Source organism: Palaemon carinicauda, chromosome 8, assembly GCF_036898095.1.
Source record: "Palaemon carinicauda isolate YSFRI2023 chromosome 8, ASM3689809v2, whole genome shotgun sequence".
Lineage (NCBI taxonomy): Eukaryota > Metazoa > Arthropoda > Malacostraca > Decapoda > Palaemonidae > Palaemon > Palaemon carinicauda.
In genome coordinates this window covers 20,831,570-20,845,443 of record NC_090732.1, presented here as the reverse complement: position 1 = coordinate 20,845,443, position 13,874 = coordinate 20,831,570, and the positions used below count along the sequence as shown (strand labels likewise).

Genomic DNA, 13,874 nt, shown 5'->3' with positions numbered 1-13,874 from the left:
CCCCAGAACAAGTCAAGCCCAGTTATGCATCCAGAACATGCTGAAGAAGGAACGATGTTCTGTCAGGCAGTGGATGAGTCTGTTAGGGACACTATCATCCCTGGAACAGTTCGTATCGTTAGGAAGACTACACCTCCGTCCTCTTCAATATCACCTAGCTGTTTACTGGAAAAAGGACAAGACGCTAGAAGCGGTCTCGATCCCCATTTCCGAGAAGATGAAGTCTTCCCTGACTTGGTGGAAGGACAGTATCAGCCTCAGAGAGGGTCTGCCCCTGGTTGTTCAGACTCCCAACCACGTTCTCTTCTCGGACGCATCGGACACGGGCTGGGGCGCGACATTAGACGGTCGGGAATGCTCGGGAACTTGGAACTCGAGTCAAAGGACAATGCATATCAACTGCAAGGAGCTACTGGCAGTTCATCTGGCCTTGAAAAGCTTCAAGTCTCTCCTTCAAGGCAAAGTGGTGGAGGTGAACTCGGACAACACCACGGCTTTGGCGTACATCTCCAAGCAAGGAGGGACCCACTCTATGACGTTGTACGAGATCGCAAGGGACCTCCTCACCTGGTCAAAAAATCTAAACATTTCTCTAGTAACGAGGTTCATCCAAGGCAACTTGAATGTCATGGCAGATTGCCTCAGTCGGAAGGGACAAATCATTCCAACAGAATGGACCCTACACAAGGATGTGTGCAAGAGACTGTGGGCCACATGGGGCCAGCCTACCATAGATCTCTTCGCAACCTCGATGACCAAGAGGCTCCCAATATATTGCTCACCAATCCCGGACCCAGCAGCAGTTCATATAGATGCCTTTCTCCTAGATTGGTCACATCTAGACCTATATGCATTCCCCCCGTTCAAGATTGTCAACAAGGTACTGCAGAAGTTCGCCTCTCACGAAGGGACAAGGTTGACGTTAGTTGCTCCCCTCTGGCCCGCGAGAGAATGGTTCACCGAGGTACTTCGATGGCTAGTGGACGTTCCCAGAACTCTTCCTCTAAGGGTGGACCTTCTACGTCAGCCACACGTAAAGAAGGTACACCAAGGCCTCCACGCTCTTCGTCTGACTGCCTTCAGACTATCGAAAGACTCTCGAGAGCTAGAGGCTTTTCGAAGGAGGCAGCCAGGGCGATTGCTAGAGCAAGGAGGACATCCACTCTTATAGAGTCTACCAATCGAAGTGGGAAGTCTTCCGAAACTGGTGCAAGTCAGTATCAGTATCCTCGACCAGTACCTCTGTAACTCAAATAGCTGACTTCCTTTTATACCTGAGGAAAGAAAGATCTCTTTCAGCTCCCACTATCAAGGGTTACAGAAGCATGTTGGCATCAGTCTTCCGTCACAGAGGCTTAGATCTTTCCAACAACAAAGATCTACAGGACCTCCTTAAGTCTTTTGAGACCACGAAGGAGCGTCGTTTGGCTACACCTGGTTGGAATTTAGACGTGGTACTAAGATTCCTCATGTCAGAAAGGTTCGAGCCGCTACAATCAGCCTCCTTTAAAGATCTCACTTTAAAGACACTTTTCCTGGTTTGCTTAGCCACAGCTAAAAGAGTCAGTGAGATTCACGCCTTCAGCAGGAACATCGGATTTTCATCTGAAACGGCTACATGTTCTTTACAACTTGGTTTTCTAGCCAAAAACGAGCTACCTTCTCGTCCTTGGCCGAAATCGTTCGATATTCCAAGCCTATCAAATATGGTTGGAAATGAACTAGAAAGAGTCTTATGCCCTGTTAGAGCTCTTAAGTTCTATTTAAGACGAACTAAACCTTTACGAGGACAGTCAGAAGCTTTATGGTGTTCTGTTAAGAAACCATCTTTGCCTATGTCAAAGAATGCTTTATCCTATTTTATCAGACTGTTAATACGAGAAGCTCATTCCCATCTGAGTGAGGAAGACCAAGCTTTGCTGAAGGTAAGGACACATGAAGTTAGAGCTGTCGCAACTTCAGTGGCCTTTAAACAAAATAGATCTCTGCGAAGTATAATGGACGCAACCTATTGGAGAAGCAAGTCAGTGTTCGTGTCTTTTTATCTTAAAGATGTCCAGTCTCTTTACGAGAACTGCTACACCCTGGGACCATTCGTAGCAGCGAGTGCAGTAGTGGGTGAGGGCTCAACCACTACATTCCCCTAATTCCATAACCTTTTTAATCTTTCTCTTGAAATGTTTTTATTGTTGTTTTTGGGTTGTCCGGAAGGCTAAGAAGCCTTTCGCATCCTGGTTGATTTGGCGGGTGGTCAAATTCTTTTCTTGAGAAGCGCCTAGATTAGAGGTTTTGATGAGGTCCTGTAGTATGGGTTGCAACCCTTCATACTTCAGATCCTAGGGGTCGCTCAGCATCCTAAGAGGATCGCGAGGCTCCGTAAGGAAGACGTACTTAAAAAGGCAGAGTAATTGTTCAAGTCGACTTCCTTACCAGGTACTTATTTATTTTATGTTTGTTATTTTGATAACTGCTAAAATGAAATAAAAAATCCTTAGCTCATAATAATGTAAACATTTATTGCTGGTCTCTACCCACCCCCCTGGGTGTGAATCAGCTTATATAATCACCGGCTAAGTTAAATATTGAAAAATGTTATTTTGATAATAAAATAAATTTTTGAATATACTTACCCGGTGATTATATATTAAAGGACCCTCCCTTCCTCCCCAATAGAGACGCAGTGGACCGAGGAGAAAATTGAGTTCTTTGTTTACAATGAGTACTGAGTACCTGCATGACAGATGGCGCTGTTGAAGTACACCCCCTACCTGCATAGCGATCGCTGGCGGATTTTTTACGTAGAGTTTTCTGTCGAGCAGCAGAGCTGCAGCTTATATAATCACCGGGTAAGTATATTAAAAAATTTATTTTATTATCAAAATAACATTTTTGTGGAGTCCTGCGTTATTATAGAGTTCCTTTTAAATATGTAAATTTGATTAAGTCTGTTCATGAGCATAGTAAGTGCAAAGTTAATGTTAGTGGAGTCCTATCAAATGAACACCCTCTCTTTACATTAAATTTTAATCCTTTATCCCTTCAATTGATTTGATTTCCTTTCATTGTTTTTGTCTAATTTTCAGTTTATTATTTCAATTTGATAATGTATGTTACCTTCCTGCTTAATAGATTGCAATAATTTTAGGTTGAATAACTAGAACAAAGAAAACAAGACTTTAGTCCACATTCGGTAAAATCTTATTGCTTTCATTCCTGTTATTCACACATTTTTATTGTTCAGTATACCTTTTCTTATTGGTTATTATCTTTATTTCATTTTCTCAATATTTTCTATAGTATTCTGTGTATTAATTCTCTTTAATATTAAATAAAAGCAGCACTAAGTATCATGGAAAATGCTGAGAATTTACTTCATTTAACCTGGATATTCTCACTTTGTCATATTCCAATCCAGATAGTATTTATTACCCTCTCCCAAAAGGTTGCATTGAATTGTTTGTCTTATGAAATGTTCATCCTCCATCTTTCATTTCTTAACAGAAAAATTTAAACTTTTTTTTTTTAAAAGATCTCTTTAAACATAGCATAAGATGAAGATAGGTAATTTGGCCTGCTCTAATTTCCATTCCTTTTCAATATGTGATAGATTTGCAGAAGTCAGATTAAAAAAAAAACTGGATTTACAGTATGACATAACTGAATTCCAAAGAAAATTGCATTCTCTGTTTGTTGTGTGGTGCTCAATCTTGCATATTAATATTCTGAGTTTATTATAATTGAAAAAATTTAATATCACATGATGGCAAGTTGTTGCTACACAGAATACAAACCTTTTGTTCTTTACTTAGGAGAAGAAATCAGTGCTCTCTGGCATACAACTATAAATCTTTTAACGAGGTGTAAACAACTATTATGGTTATTACCAGTGGTAGTGGGGAGAAGCACCCCCCCCCCACTCACTCATACCTTTCTCACTTTAATTTCAGCTGTGGTCAAAGGCAGATATCTCCTTCCACTTTCTCAATTGGCTAGCAAAAAATTTAACTTTTCCTTTTTCTCTTTGCAGTTTAAGTGACTAGAGGGTGCACAACACACGAGTTTGCCCAGACAAGGCAGTACTAGCATGACCCAGGAGCACACAGACCCTCACCGTCCTTGCCCTTTGTATAGAGGACACCCCTGCACAGAGGCTTCCCCTTGCCCAAAGTGTATGGAGTGACCATCCTCCCAGTGGGAGTGATATCGCAGGAGGAGGAAGTAGTAGTCTTGGTGGGATTTTTCCCCCTAGGGGTTTTTCCTCGAGGTCGAAGTCCTGACTTCTTACTCTTTTATCTGAGGCTCAAAACAAGTATTGCTGGTACCATCTTGCCAAGATCCTTGAAGAAGAAGTTACTTTTGATGTTAGTGGTATTTTTTAATACATTGAAATGGGCTTTCTGCAAAATATTTAGTTTTTATATGTTGTAATCTCAAACTGTTTTTAATATTAAGAAAATATTCCTTAGGAAATTTAGCATTCTAATTGACATCTATGTCAATGACTATTGTAGTTATAGCAGCGGATGATGATATTGATTCATTTATTCTCTTACATCAAATTCTAAGACACTCTTGGGGCTTAAGAGATAATTACTACTCTATGTGAAGAATGCTACTTCTTTATTCCTGAGGTGTTAGAATAGTCTGTTCTTCTTTCCCTCAAAGTTAATCTGGTAGTAGGTTTGCCAGGGCACCAGCCACCCATTGAGATACTGCCGCTAGAGAATCAGTGGGTCTTTTGACTGGCCAGACAGTACTACATTGGATCCTTCTCTCTGGTTACAGCTCATTTTCCCTTTCCCTACTCATACACCAAATATTCTGGCCTATTCTTTACATATTCTCCTCTTTCCTCATACACCTGACAACACTGAGATGACCTAATAGTTCTGTGCTTCAGGGGTTAGCTACTGCACTGTAATTTGTCAATGGTTACTTTCCTCTTCATAAGGGTAGAAGAGACTCTTTAGCTATGTAAGTAGCTCTTCTATGAGAAGGACACTCCAAAATTAAACTGTTGTTCTCTAGTTTTGGGGAGTGCCATAGCTTCTGTACCATGGTCTTCCACTGTCTTGTGATAGAGTTCTCTTGCTTGAGGGTACACTCGGGCACACTATTCTATCTTATTGCTCTTCCTCTTGTTTTTTTATGTTTTAATAGTTTATATATATGGATGATTTATTTTAATGTTGTAACTGTTCTTAAAGTATTTTTTTGTAATTGTTGATTATATCTCATGTAGTTTGTTTATTTCCTTTCCTCACTGGGCTATTTTCCCTGTTGGAGCCATTGGGCTTTTAGCATCTTGATTTTCCAAATAGGGATGTAGCATACCAAGTATTAATAATAATAATAATAGTAATAATGACATTTTAGGAATGGGTGCATGTCTTAGTTTCATGAAATATCTTTCGCTGGAAAATTACAGTAACGATTACAGATTAGTGGAGGTGTAAAGCACTCTTTGCTTCCTCCTACTTGTAAGTTCAAGTTGGTTAATTACACAAGTTCTCTGTAAATCACCTTATTGCAACCGAGGATATTTAAGTTTAAGAAGGTAATTTCTTGTGGAGTTTGGTTATGAGATAAGGGGCACAACTCTACGGTAGATTGGTCAGAACCACAACTTTTTTGGGTTCAGGCCATGTCGTCCTGATGGAAGGTTCCTTTAAGTAGCTTCCTATGGTATATTTGACTACAGTGATATTCCCAGAGAATTTACCTTTAGGTCTCCAGAATTCTAACTCGTAGCGCGAATATCCTTAAAATTTCTCTCAAGGATATCGCATAATATCAGGGGACGTATATCTTGATACGACACATAGCAATCTTCACCCCGAATAGCGTTTTCACTTCGAGGGGGAAAGTGGCAAAAATAGAAGGGGAGCCGTTATCAAGGTACCCTTCCTCTGTTACTACTTTGAGTATCTAGATGGCGCCATCGTCTCCGCCATGTTTATTCCTTGTAGCGTTGAGCAAGGTGCTACAGATATAGTAGTTTCGGGAGGGATCATGCCAAGGCTTTTTCTATAAAAAGGAGGGCGGGTCCATCAGGACGACATGGCTATCTCACCCAAAAATAGATTTTTCGCTTCGCTCAAAATCCGTTTTTTGGGCTCAGGCCATGTCGTCCTGATGGAAAGTTACCAGAGCATTATTTAGAAAGTACTGTATCTGTGGATTTTCCAAATTTGCCTTAACCTCAAGACAAGCTAGAAAAGAATTAGGAAAGACACATGCATGTGTTTCCTGTCCAGTTAATTGCTGTGACCTCCTTCAAAATTAAAGCCTAGGGTTATCCAATTCAGGAAGCCAAATGGAAGAGTTCTACCGTGTAAGGATAGAATAGTGTAACTTAACACTAACTTCCCAAAGGTTTAATAATGAGGGTCATTTGTAACTGATCATCTATCAGTATGTGCAACTGAAGAAGAGACAGACTGAATGAGTTTCTCAAAAGTAAATTTGCTATAAGAATCACACCTAAAATTTTAAATGTCAGTTTTAAAAAAAATCATTATCAATGCTGAAATTCTGATGTTGAGAAACCACTGCCCTTGACCTACTAACAATCATACGTTTAGTTTTATTAGGGTTCAGCTTCACACCCCATAATTTGGATCATGCCCTAATTTTAGCTAGATCTCTATTAAGGGATTCAGCAACCCCAGATCTACATTCAGGAGATGGAATTGATGCAAAGAGAGTAGCATCATCTGCATATACAATGAGGTTGTTTTCTAGGCCAAACCACATGTCATGTTTATAGATTATGAAAATTAATGGTGCAAGAACACTATCCTGAGGAATACCAGATATCACATTTCTGTACTCACTTTGTAGGTAGTACGTTAGCCTGGGCACCAGCCACCCATTGAGATACTACAGCTAGAGAGTTATAGGTCCTTTGACTGGCCAGACAGTATTACATTGTATCCCTCTCTCTGGTTACGGATCGTTTTGTCTCTGCCTACACATACACTGAATAGTCTGGCCTATTCTTTCCACATTCTCCTCTGTCCTGATACACCTGACAACACTTAGATTACCAAACAATTTTTTTCTTCACTCAAGTGGTTAGTTGCAATGTAATTGTTCATTGGTTACTTTCCTCTTGGTAAGGGTAGAAGAGACTCTAGCTATGGTAAGCAGCTCTTCTAGGAGAAGGACACTCCAAAATCAAAACATTGATCTCTAGTTTTGGGTAGTGCCATAGCCTCTGTACCATGGTCTTCCACTGTCTTGGGTTAGAGTTCTCTTGCTTGAGGGTGCACTCAGGCACACCATTCTGTCTTATTTCTCTTCCTCTTTTTTTTAAGTTTTTATAGTTTATTTATGAAAGATTTATTTTAATGTTGTTATTGTTCTTAAAACATTTTGTTTTAATTGTTAATTACTTCTCTTGTAGTCTATTTCCTTATTTCCTTTCCTCATTGGTCTATTTTCCCTGTTGGAGCCCTTTGGCTTATAGCATGCTGTTTTTCCAACTGGGGTTGTAGCACAGCAGGTAAGAATAATAACATAGTACCCATCAACAAAAGACCCACCCACTCCAAACTATGAGTTTGAAAACAAGAGCCTCATGATTTACAGGGTTAAAGGCAGCACTAAAATCAAGGCCAATCATACAAACTTCCTGGTTGCAATTAAGGTATTTCTGTATAGCATTGGATATTTTACGAAGGGCTTCACATGTTCCAGGGCCTTTATGAAAGCCAAATTGCAAACTAGGGAACAGATGATTGTCATTAGCAAACTTATTTAGACGTTTTGCCAAAAGGCGTTAAAAAACTTTAGATGATATGGAAGTTATGGAAATTGGTCAGTAATCATCTGGACTTGACGTACCACAAACACATTTACATAAGGGAGTAACATTACCAACTCTTCAACAAGTGTTAAAAGCATTTCTTCTTGCTAACTTGCAGAAAATATCACATAACTTTAGAACTAAGAAATGTGCAGTCTTTATAAAAAACAAAGGAAAAATACCATTGGGTCTACACCATAAGCATCAAGGTCCATCAAGAAAGCTTTGATTCTCTCACGAGACCAAAAAGCCAAACTAGTTAGTTTAGCCTCAGAAATACAGGAATGAGGAAGATCAAGTATCTCATTACTCTGCTTACTGTCAAACACATCAGCCAAAAGGGTTGCCATTTTGTTTGGACAGTGAGTGACAGAACCATGTGATTTAAGTAAAGGAGAAACTGTTACATCTACACCAGTGCAGATTTAAGAGTAGCCCACCACTTTATGTCCCTGGGCTGTACCTGAAATGTTTCTTTTATGGTTAAATTGTATTGCTTTTCAGCTGAACCATAAACTCTTTTAGGAAAAGTTCTTAGCTGAGTATAGTTATTCCAATTCATGTTACCCTTCCAAAGATGATAAGCCTCCTGCTTTTCAAATAAGCATGTCTACAATCATCATTGAACCAAGGTTTGTCTTGCACTTGGTACTTAGCACACGAGAAGGGATCTGCCTATCAATTATATTGACTAGATTCTCATTTATAAGAACAAAAGGCTCAACACTATTATACAATTGTGACCAATTCAAGTAAAAAATCCATTCAAAATGCCATTACAGTCTGCTTGAGTTTTTTTTTATTAATCTTACATGAATATGATACATCAAGGACAGGCTGCTCAATCTTCACTTTTAATGAAATTAAGGTATGATCAAATGTCTCAACTGGAGAACCAACCTTACATGTTATAATGTCATGGGAATCGGTGTATACTAGGTCCTAGCTGTTACCAGACCTGTGAGCAGCTTCACTTATGATTTGTTTACAGCCTGATTCAGAGACAAAATCCAAAGCTCTTAAGCCATGGCCATGAGTAGGAGCAATAGAATTTAATCACTCCCTATGGTGAACATTGAAATCACCAACAAAAACAAAAGAGGCCTTTCTATCTTCTTCTTGTATCTTAGCCATAATGGTAAGAAGACAATTGAAGATAGAATCATTTATGTCTGGATTCTGGTAGATTGAACACAAATTTAAGTTGTTATGCCTGCCACAAACTTTTATTACCTGAATCTCATGACATCCACATTCTTAGCAGGACTCGTGGGAAGCAGGGTACTCGGTCCTAATATACATTGCTATTCCCCTTGCCCTAGGAATGGCATTCCATTTCAAAGTTATTGGCTTATTAAAACCAGTAATAAGAAGCTCAGATGAGTCTCATTTGAGAAACCAAAGTTTCTGAGAGATAAAAGAATGTCATACTGTCTGTACTCAATTGTAAGGTTTTTTAATATTGTCATGCAGACCACGAATATTGCAATACAGCCGAAGAAATTGGCGAAGTCTAGGACATACTGGTCCCAAATTTCATTCAGTCTCCAGGCAGGATAAGAATTGAAAGTAATAAAAAATATTCCTCATACTTAAAAATTAAATTAATGATAATACCAAAAACAATATGTACAGAAATATATATTAAGTGATTGATACAAGCCATAGAAATAAAAAGTCGGCTAAAATGGTCAACATGGTGGAGCCGACACACCACGCAAGGTTAAGTACCCACCAGGATAGCCACTTCAACTGAAGGGAGGACAGTAAGGATGGGTTTGAAAGTGATTACTTGTGAGGAAGATAAAGAAACATGAAATTTCTTGATAAACCACAAGACATCGATGGCCCTTTTAGTAAGCCAATCCAACACACCATTTCAAAGAAAAGAAGAGGAAAAGAACACTGATAGAATAGCGTACCGGAGTGTGCTCTCAAGTAAGAGAACTCTACCCCAAGATAGTGGAATACCATGGTATAGAAGCTATGGCACTATGGTTTGATTTTGGGGTGTTCTCCTAGAAAAGCTGCTTACCATAGCTGAAGAGTCTCTGCTATTCTTATCAAGTGGAAAGTAGCCACTGAACAATTAGTGCAGTAATTAATTCCTTGAGTGACAAAGAATTGTTTTGGTAACCTGAGTGTTGTCAAGTGTATCATGACAGAGGAGAATGTGGAAGGAATAGGACAGACTATTCGGTGTATGTGTAGGCAAAGGAAAAATTAGCCATAACCAAAGAAAGAGATCCAATATAATACTGTCTGGCTAGTCTAAGGACCCAACAACTCTCAAAAGGTGGCTGGTGCTTTGGCCAATCTACTACCAATACTTAGTGTAAGGACTAATTATGATGTCTACTTTACCTTGCAAGCTTGCTGTCCTTAATAGGGAGCTAAAAGAGAAGTTACGAAGCCTCTGCCAACCTCAGATTGCTTCGAAGCCAGGCTTCTCATGGTTAAAGCCTGGGTAAGAGTCTTATGGAGTATTTGGCTATATATCTCTTAATTCAGGATAGATTTTTATGACTATTCCTAATTGATCACCACTACCAACCTCTCGGTGAGTATGGGAATAAGTACAATGAGTGTGGGGTAAAAATAATTGAAATTAACATAACTTTTAGAATAAAATTTGTAATTTCAACACTTGCCTAACATTCATTCTTTCCTGTCCTTATCACCACATCCAGTGAGGATAACACAATAAGGATATCAAACATGAGGGCCATAAATGGATGCTCATAGTTATAGCTGTAGTTATATTATGGGAAGATTAGTCCAATAAATTCAATACTAATTGTTTAATTTTCTAGTTTGTTAACCAAAGCGGCAATTCCAAAATTAATAGCTCAATGAATGCTTAGTATTGAAATGATGAGTACTGTATATGATTTTTTTCTCTTCAATCATGTTAGCATCCTTGAGTTCTATTTCATTCTTGTTATTCAGAGGAAATTCAATTTGAATTGTCTGTCACTTTGTTTTCTTTTTATAACTACGTTTGATTATTATTGAATGAATTTTTATTTTGAAAGGTATCTGGTAGCAAGCATGGATAGTGATAGTGTCAAACTAAGCTACGTCTCTGTGGGGATGAACAAAGAACTCACTGTTCAGTGGATACAGCACATGAAAGATGTAAGTACTGTTAACACCGTAAATGTTTTGTTTCTACTGTATGTTTATGCCATTTAAAAACCTGTGTACTTTATTCGTTCCATGAATAATCTTTTTATTAAACAGTGTTACCATGTCATTATAGGCATCTTACCTTCATCTTACACGTAGGGTAAAATGTAGATAAAGTTTAGGATGTATTTCTGAAATAGAAGAAATTTAAAATGATAAGCAATTATGATTTAGGATGAAATACATAATTTGTTAAATAGTGATTCCAGTTAGCAAATTATAGTTTTCTATCTTTCTTTGTGTGAGGTTAGTCTCACCTTAAGGAGTTTTTGCTCTAGTGTCCTGATCATTTAGAGCTCTCTTTCCTCATGTTTTTTTTTGTGGTCTTAGATGATATTTTTTTTAGCTGATGTGATATAAACAATAAGGAACTAATAACTTTACCTAAAATACTGTTTCCTTGAACAGGACATTTTTGAAAAACTTTGAAAGAAAAACAGCATGTTATGCAATGACATAAAAGTAATGTGATATCATGATTTTAGCTAAATGACATATGGATGTGTTCAAATAAAGGGTAAATGTCTGCTTTACAAATACTATCATTAGTTTTAATGAAATTGAGAGCAAGGGTTTCTCATTGGTGTCTACCATATTACTAACACTTTCAGGTTACTACTTTTTGCTTGTTCTACTTATTGTCATACAACTATGACTACTGTTACCCTTGATCTTCGTTGAGGATAGGTAGTAGAGACCACCGCGATGAGAGAAAAATTTGTAATATTGATGCCCTTTTAGTGAACTCATAGCTTCCCTAATCAACTAACCCCTGCTTATGGGTGGGCAACTAAAACCACAAATAATGCAATACAGTGTTTTCACATAGTTCGCTAACTGTACTATAGGTATCATTACAGTAATTGTAATATACAGTACCCTACAAACTCCAGTTTTTACATTCTCCTTAATAAACTCATAAATCATCTACTGTACAACACTAAATAACCTAACTGGATTTAATTCTATTCTATTCACAATCCTAAATCCTTAGAAGTTTAATATTTCATTATATTTTTTAATTTAATGTTATATATGACTTAGTTATGTTTAATTTTTACTTTAATATGTTGTCATCCCTCTATCTTCTTATTGCATTAAATGGAAGTTTATTCTTTTATTTTCCATTCATCATTTCTTTTTCATTACTTTCAGCTTATATCCCTTCAATAATATTTGATTCCTTCCTGTATGATGAATTATAACCATTTTAGTTTAAATAACTAGAAGGAAATAAACAAGACTTAATCTACATTCAGTACAACATAGCCAAAGGTATTACACTGAATGGTCTTCTCCTCCTTAAATATGTCAACAGTTGTAGAAGAAGTTTGGAAAACCTCATGGAAACTTGTTTGCCACATATATCTGTCAAAAGGTAGAGACAGTTTGTTCTTTAGTACTGGATCCTTGGGCTTGGACAGTTTATGTCATGCTGCAAGATTTGTCAAACCTAGATCTTTTGTTCTCTCCTTTAGCCATGATCAGAAGTGTGATCAGCAAGTTAAGACGTACAAGAAATGCCATGATTATTCTCATTGTTCCTTCTGGACTCAAAGGTTCTCAAACATCTGGCATCTACTAGCAGGTAAGCCTCTAAAGTTTACTTCATGGTCAGATCTTCCTTAGCAACGACATGGGCATCTACCACAACAAAGTCCACTCATGTTTTGGTTGAACATGTGTTCTGTAATGGGGACTTTGGTGCATAAGAAGCAATTCCTTCTCCATTCCCAGCTTTTAGAGCCAAGTATGACTAACTATAAGAATCTCCATAGAAATTTTTCTCTTCTTTTTTTAGATACTATGATGGAAATAAATATTCGGGAAATATCTCTCTGCCCAGTTAGGTAATTAAAAGAGTGCTTATGGGAACAACTCAATTATATCAAGTTCCAAGAATATCTTTTACATATTTAAAGATAATTCTAACCCTATCTCAAAGAACACTGTCCTTTCTCTTGAAGAGTATAATCATAGACACTCACCTTAACTCAGAAGGGTATTCTTCTTTCTCTCAAAGTTATAATGCACGTCATTAGAGGAATGGCTACTTTTTTTTTAATTTCATAAAGTATCTTTCTGTCCATGCCAGTACTGGTCAACTTATATTTGAAGAAAGTTAGAGTTTCTTCTGACATTTATTGCTCATTTGGTCTTAGGGTTATGATGGGTGATGTTTCAGATTCAGTAAGTTAGCTCATTATTTCTGTTTTTTGTTTTAAGGTAGTCCTCAGCTTTGCTAGTCTTTTCAATGGTCTAAATGGAGTACAAGGAAAATTTAAGAGGCCTCTTTTAACCTCATATTGCCTCAGGACAATTTGTCGGATGATTGACTTGAGAGCAAGAGTCTTGCCGGATTTTTTGTTATTTATTTTGTATCTCTGAGTGGATTTTGATGACTTTTCTTATCATTTGCCACAAATCACTTTCTTGACAATGTGAGAGTCAGCACTATGAATGTTGTGTAATAACTCTAAATAAACAACATTATTGATATAAAATTTATATCAATACTTACAACATTTATCGGATTCCACTCTTCTCCCCACAGATAGTAGGGACTAATGAAAATGATGGCTTCTTGGTGGCAGCCTTTGGCGATAATTTAGATTAGGAACTTCCAGAAGTTCAAACTTACAGCAAATAGTTTTATGTTGAACAGGCTGACACAAGTTTCTCTTCATAGTTTATACTGTATATGACAGATCTATTTTAGTGTTGTTACTTATCTTGAGATATTTGTTTTTTCTATTTATTTCTCCTCATATAGTTTATTTATTTTCTTATTTCCTTTCCTCACTGAGATATTTTTTCCTTTTGGAGCACTTGGTTTTTTAGCATCCTGGTTCACCAAGTATGGTTGTAGCATAGC

General features: G+C 37.6%; 1 protein-coding gene across 1 annotated transcript in view; it reads left to right on the top strand.

The window, feature by feature from the left end:
- LOC137645682 (ubiquitin-protein ligase E3B) overlaps positions 1-13,874 on the top strand; it is a 210,052-nt gene that overhangs the window by 26,199 nt on the left and 169,979 nt on the right. Inside the window, exon 4 of the mRNA XM_068378530.1 lies at positions 10,846-10,948. Coding sequence (XP_068234631.1) covers positions 10,846-10,948 — 103 coding nt within the window. The remainder of the gene's footprint in view (positions 1-10,845; positions 10,949-13,874) is intronic.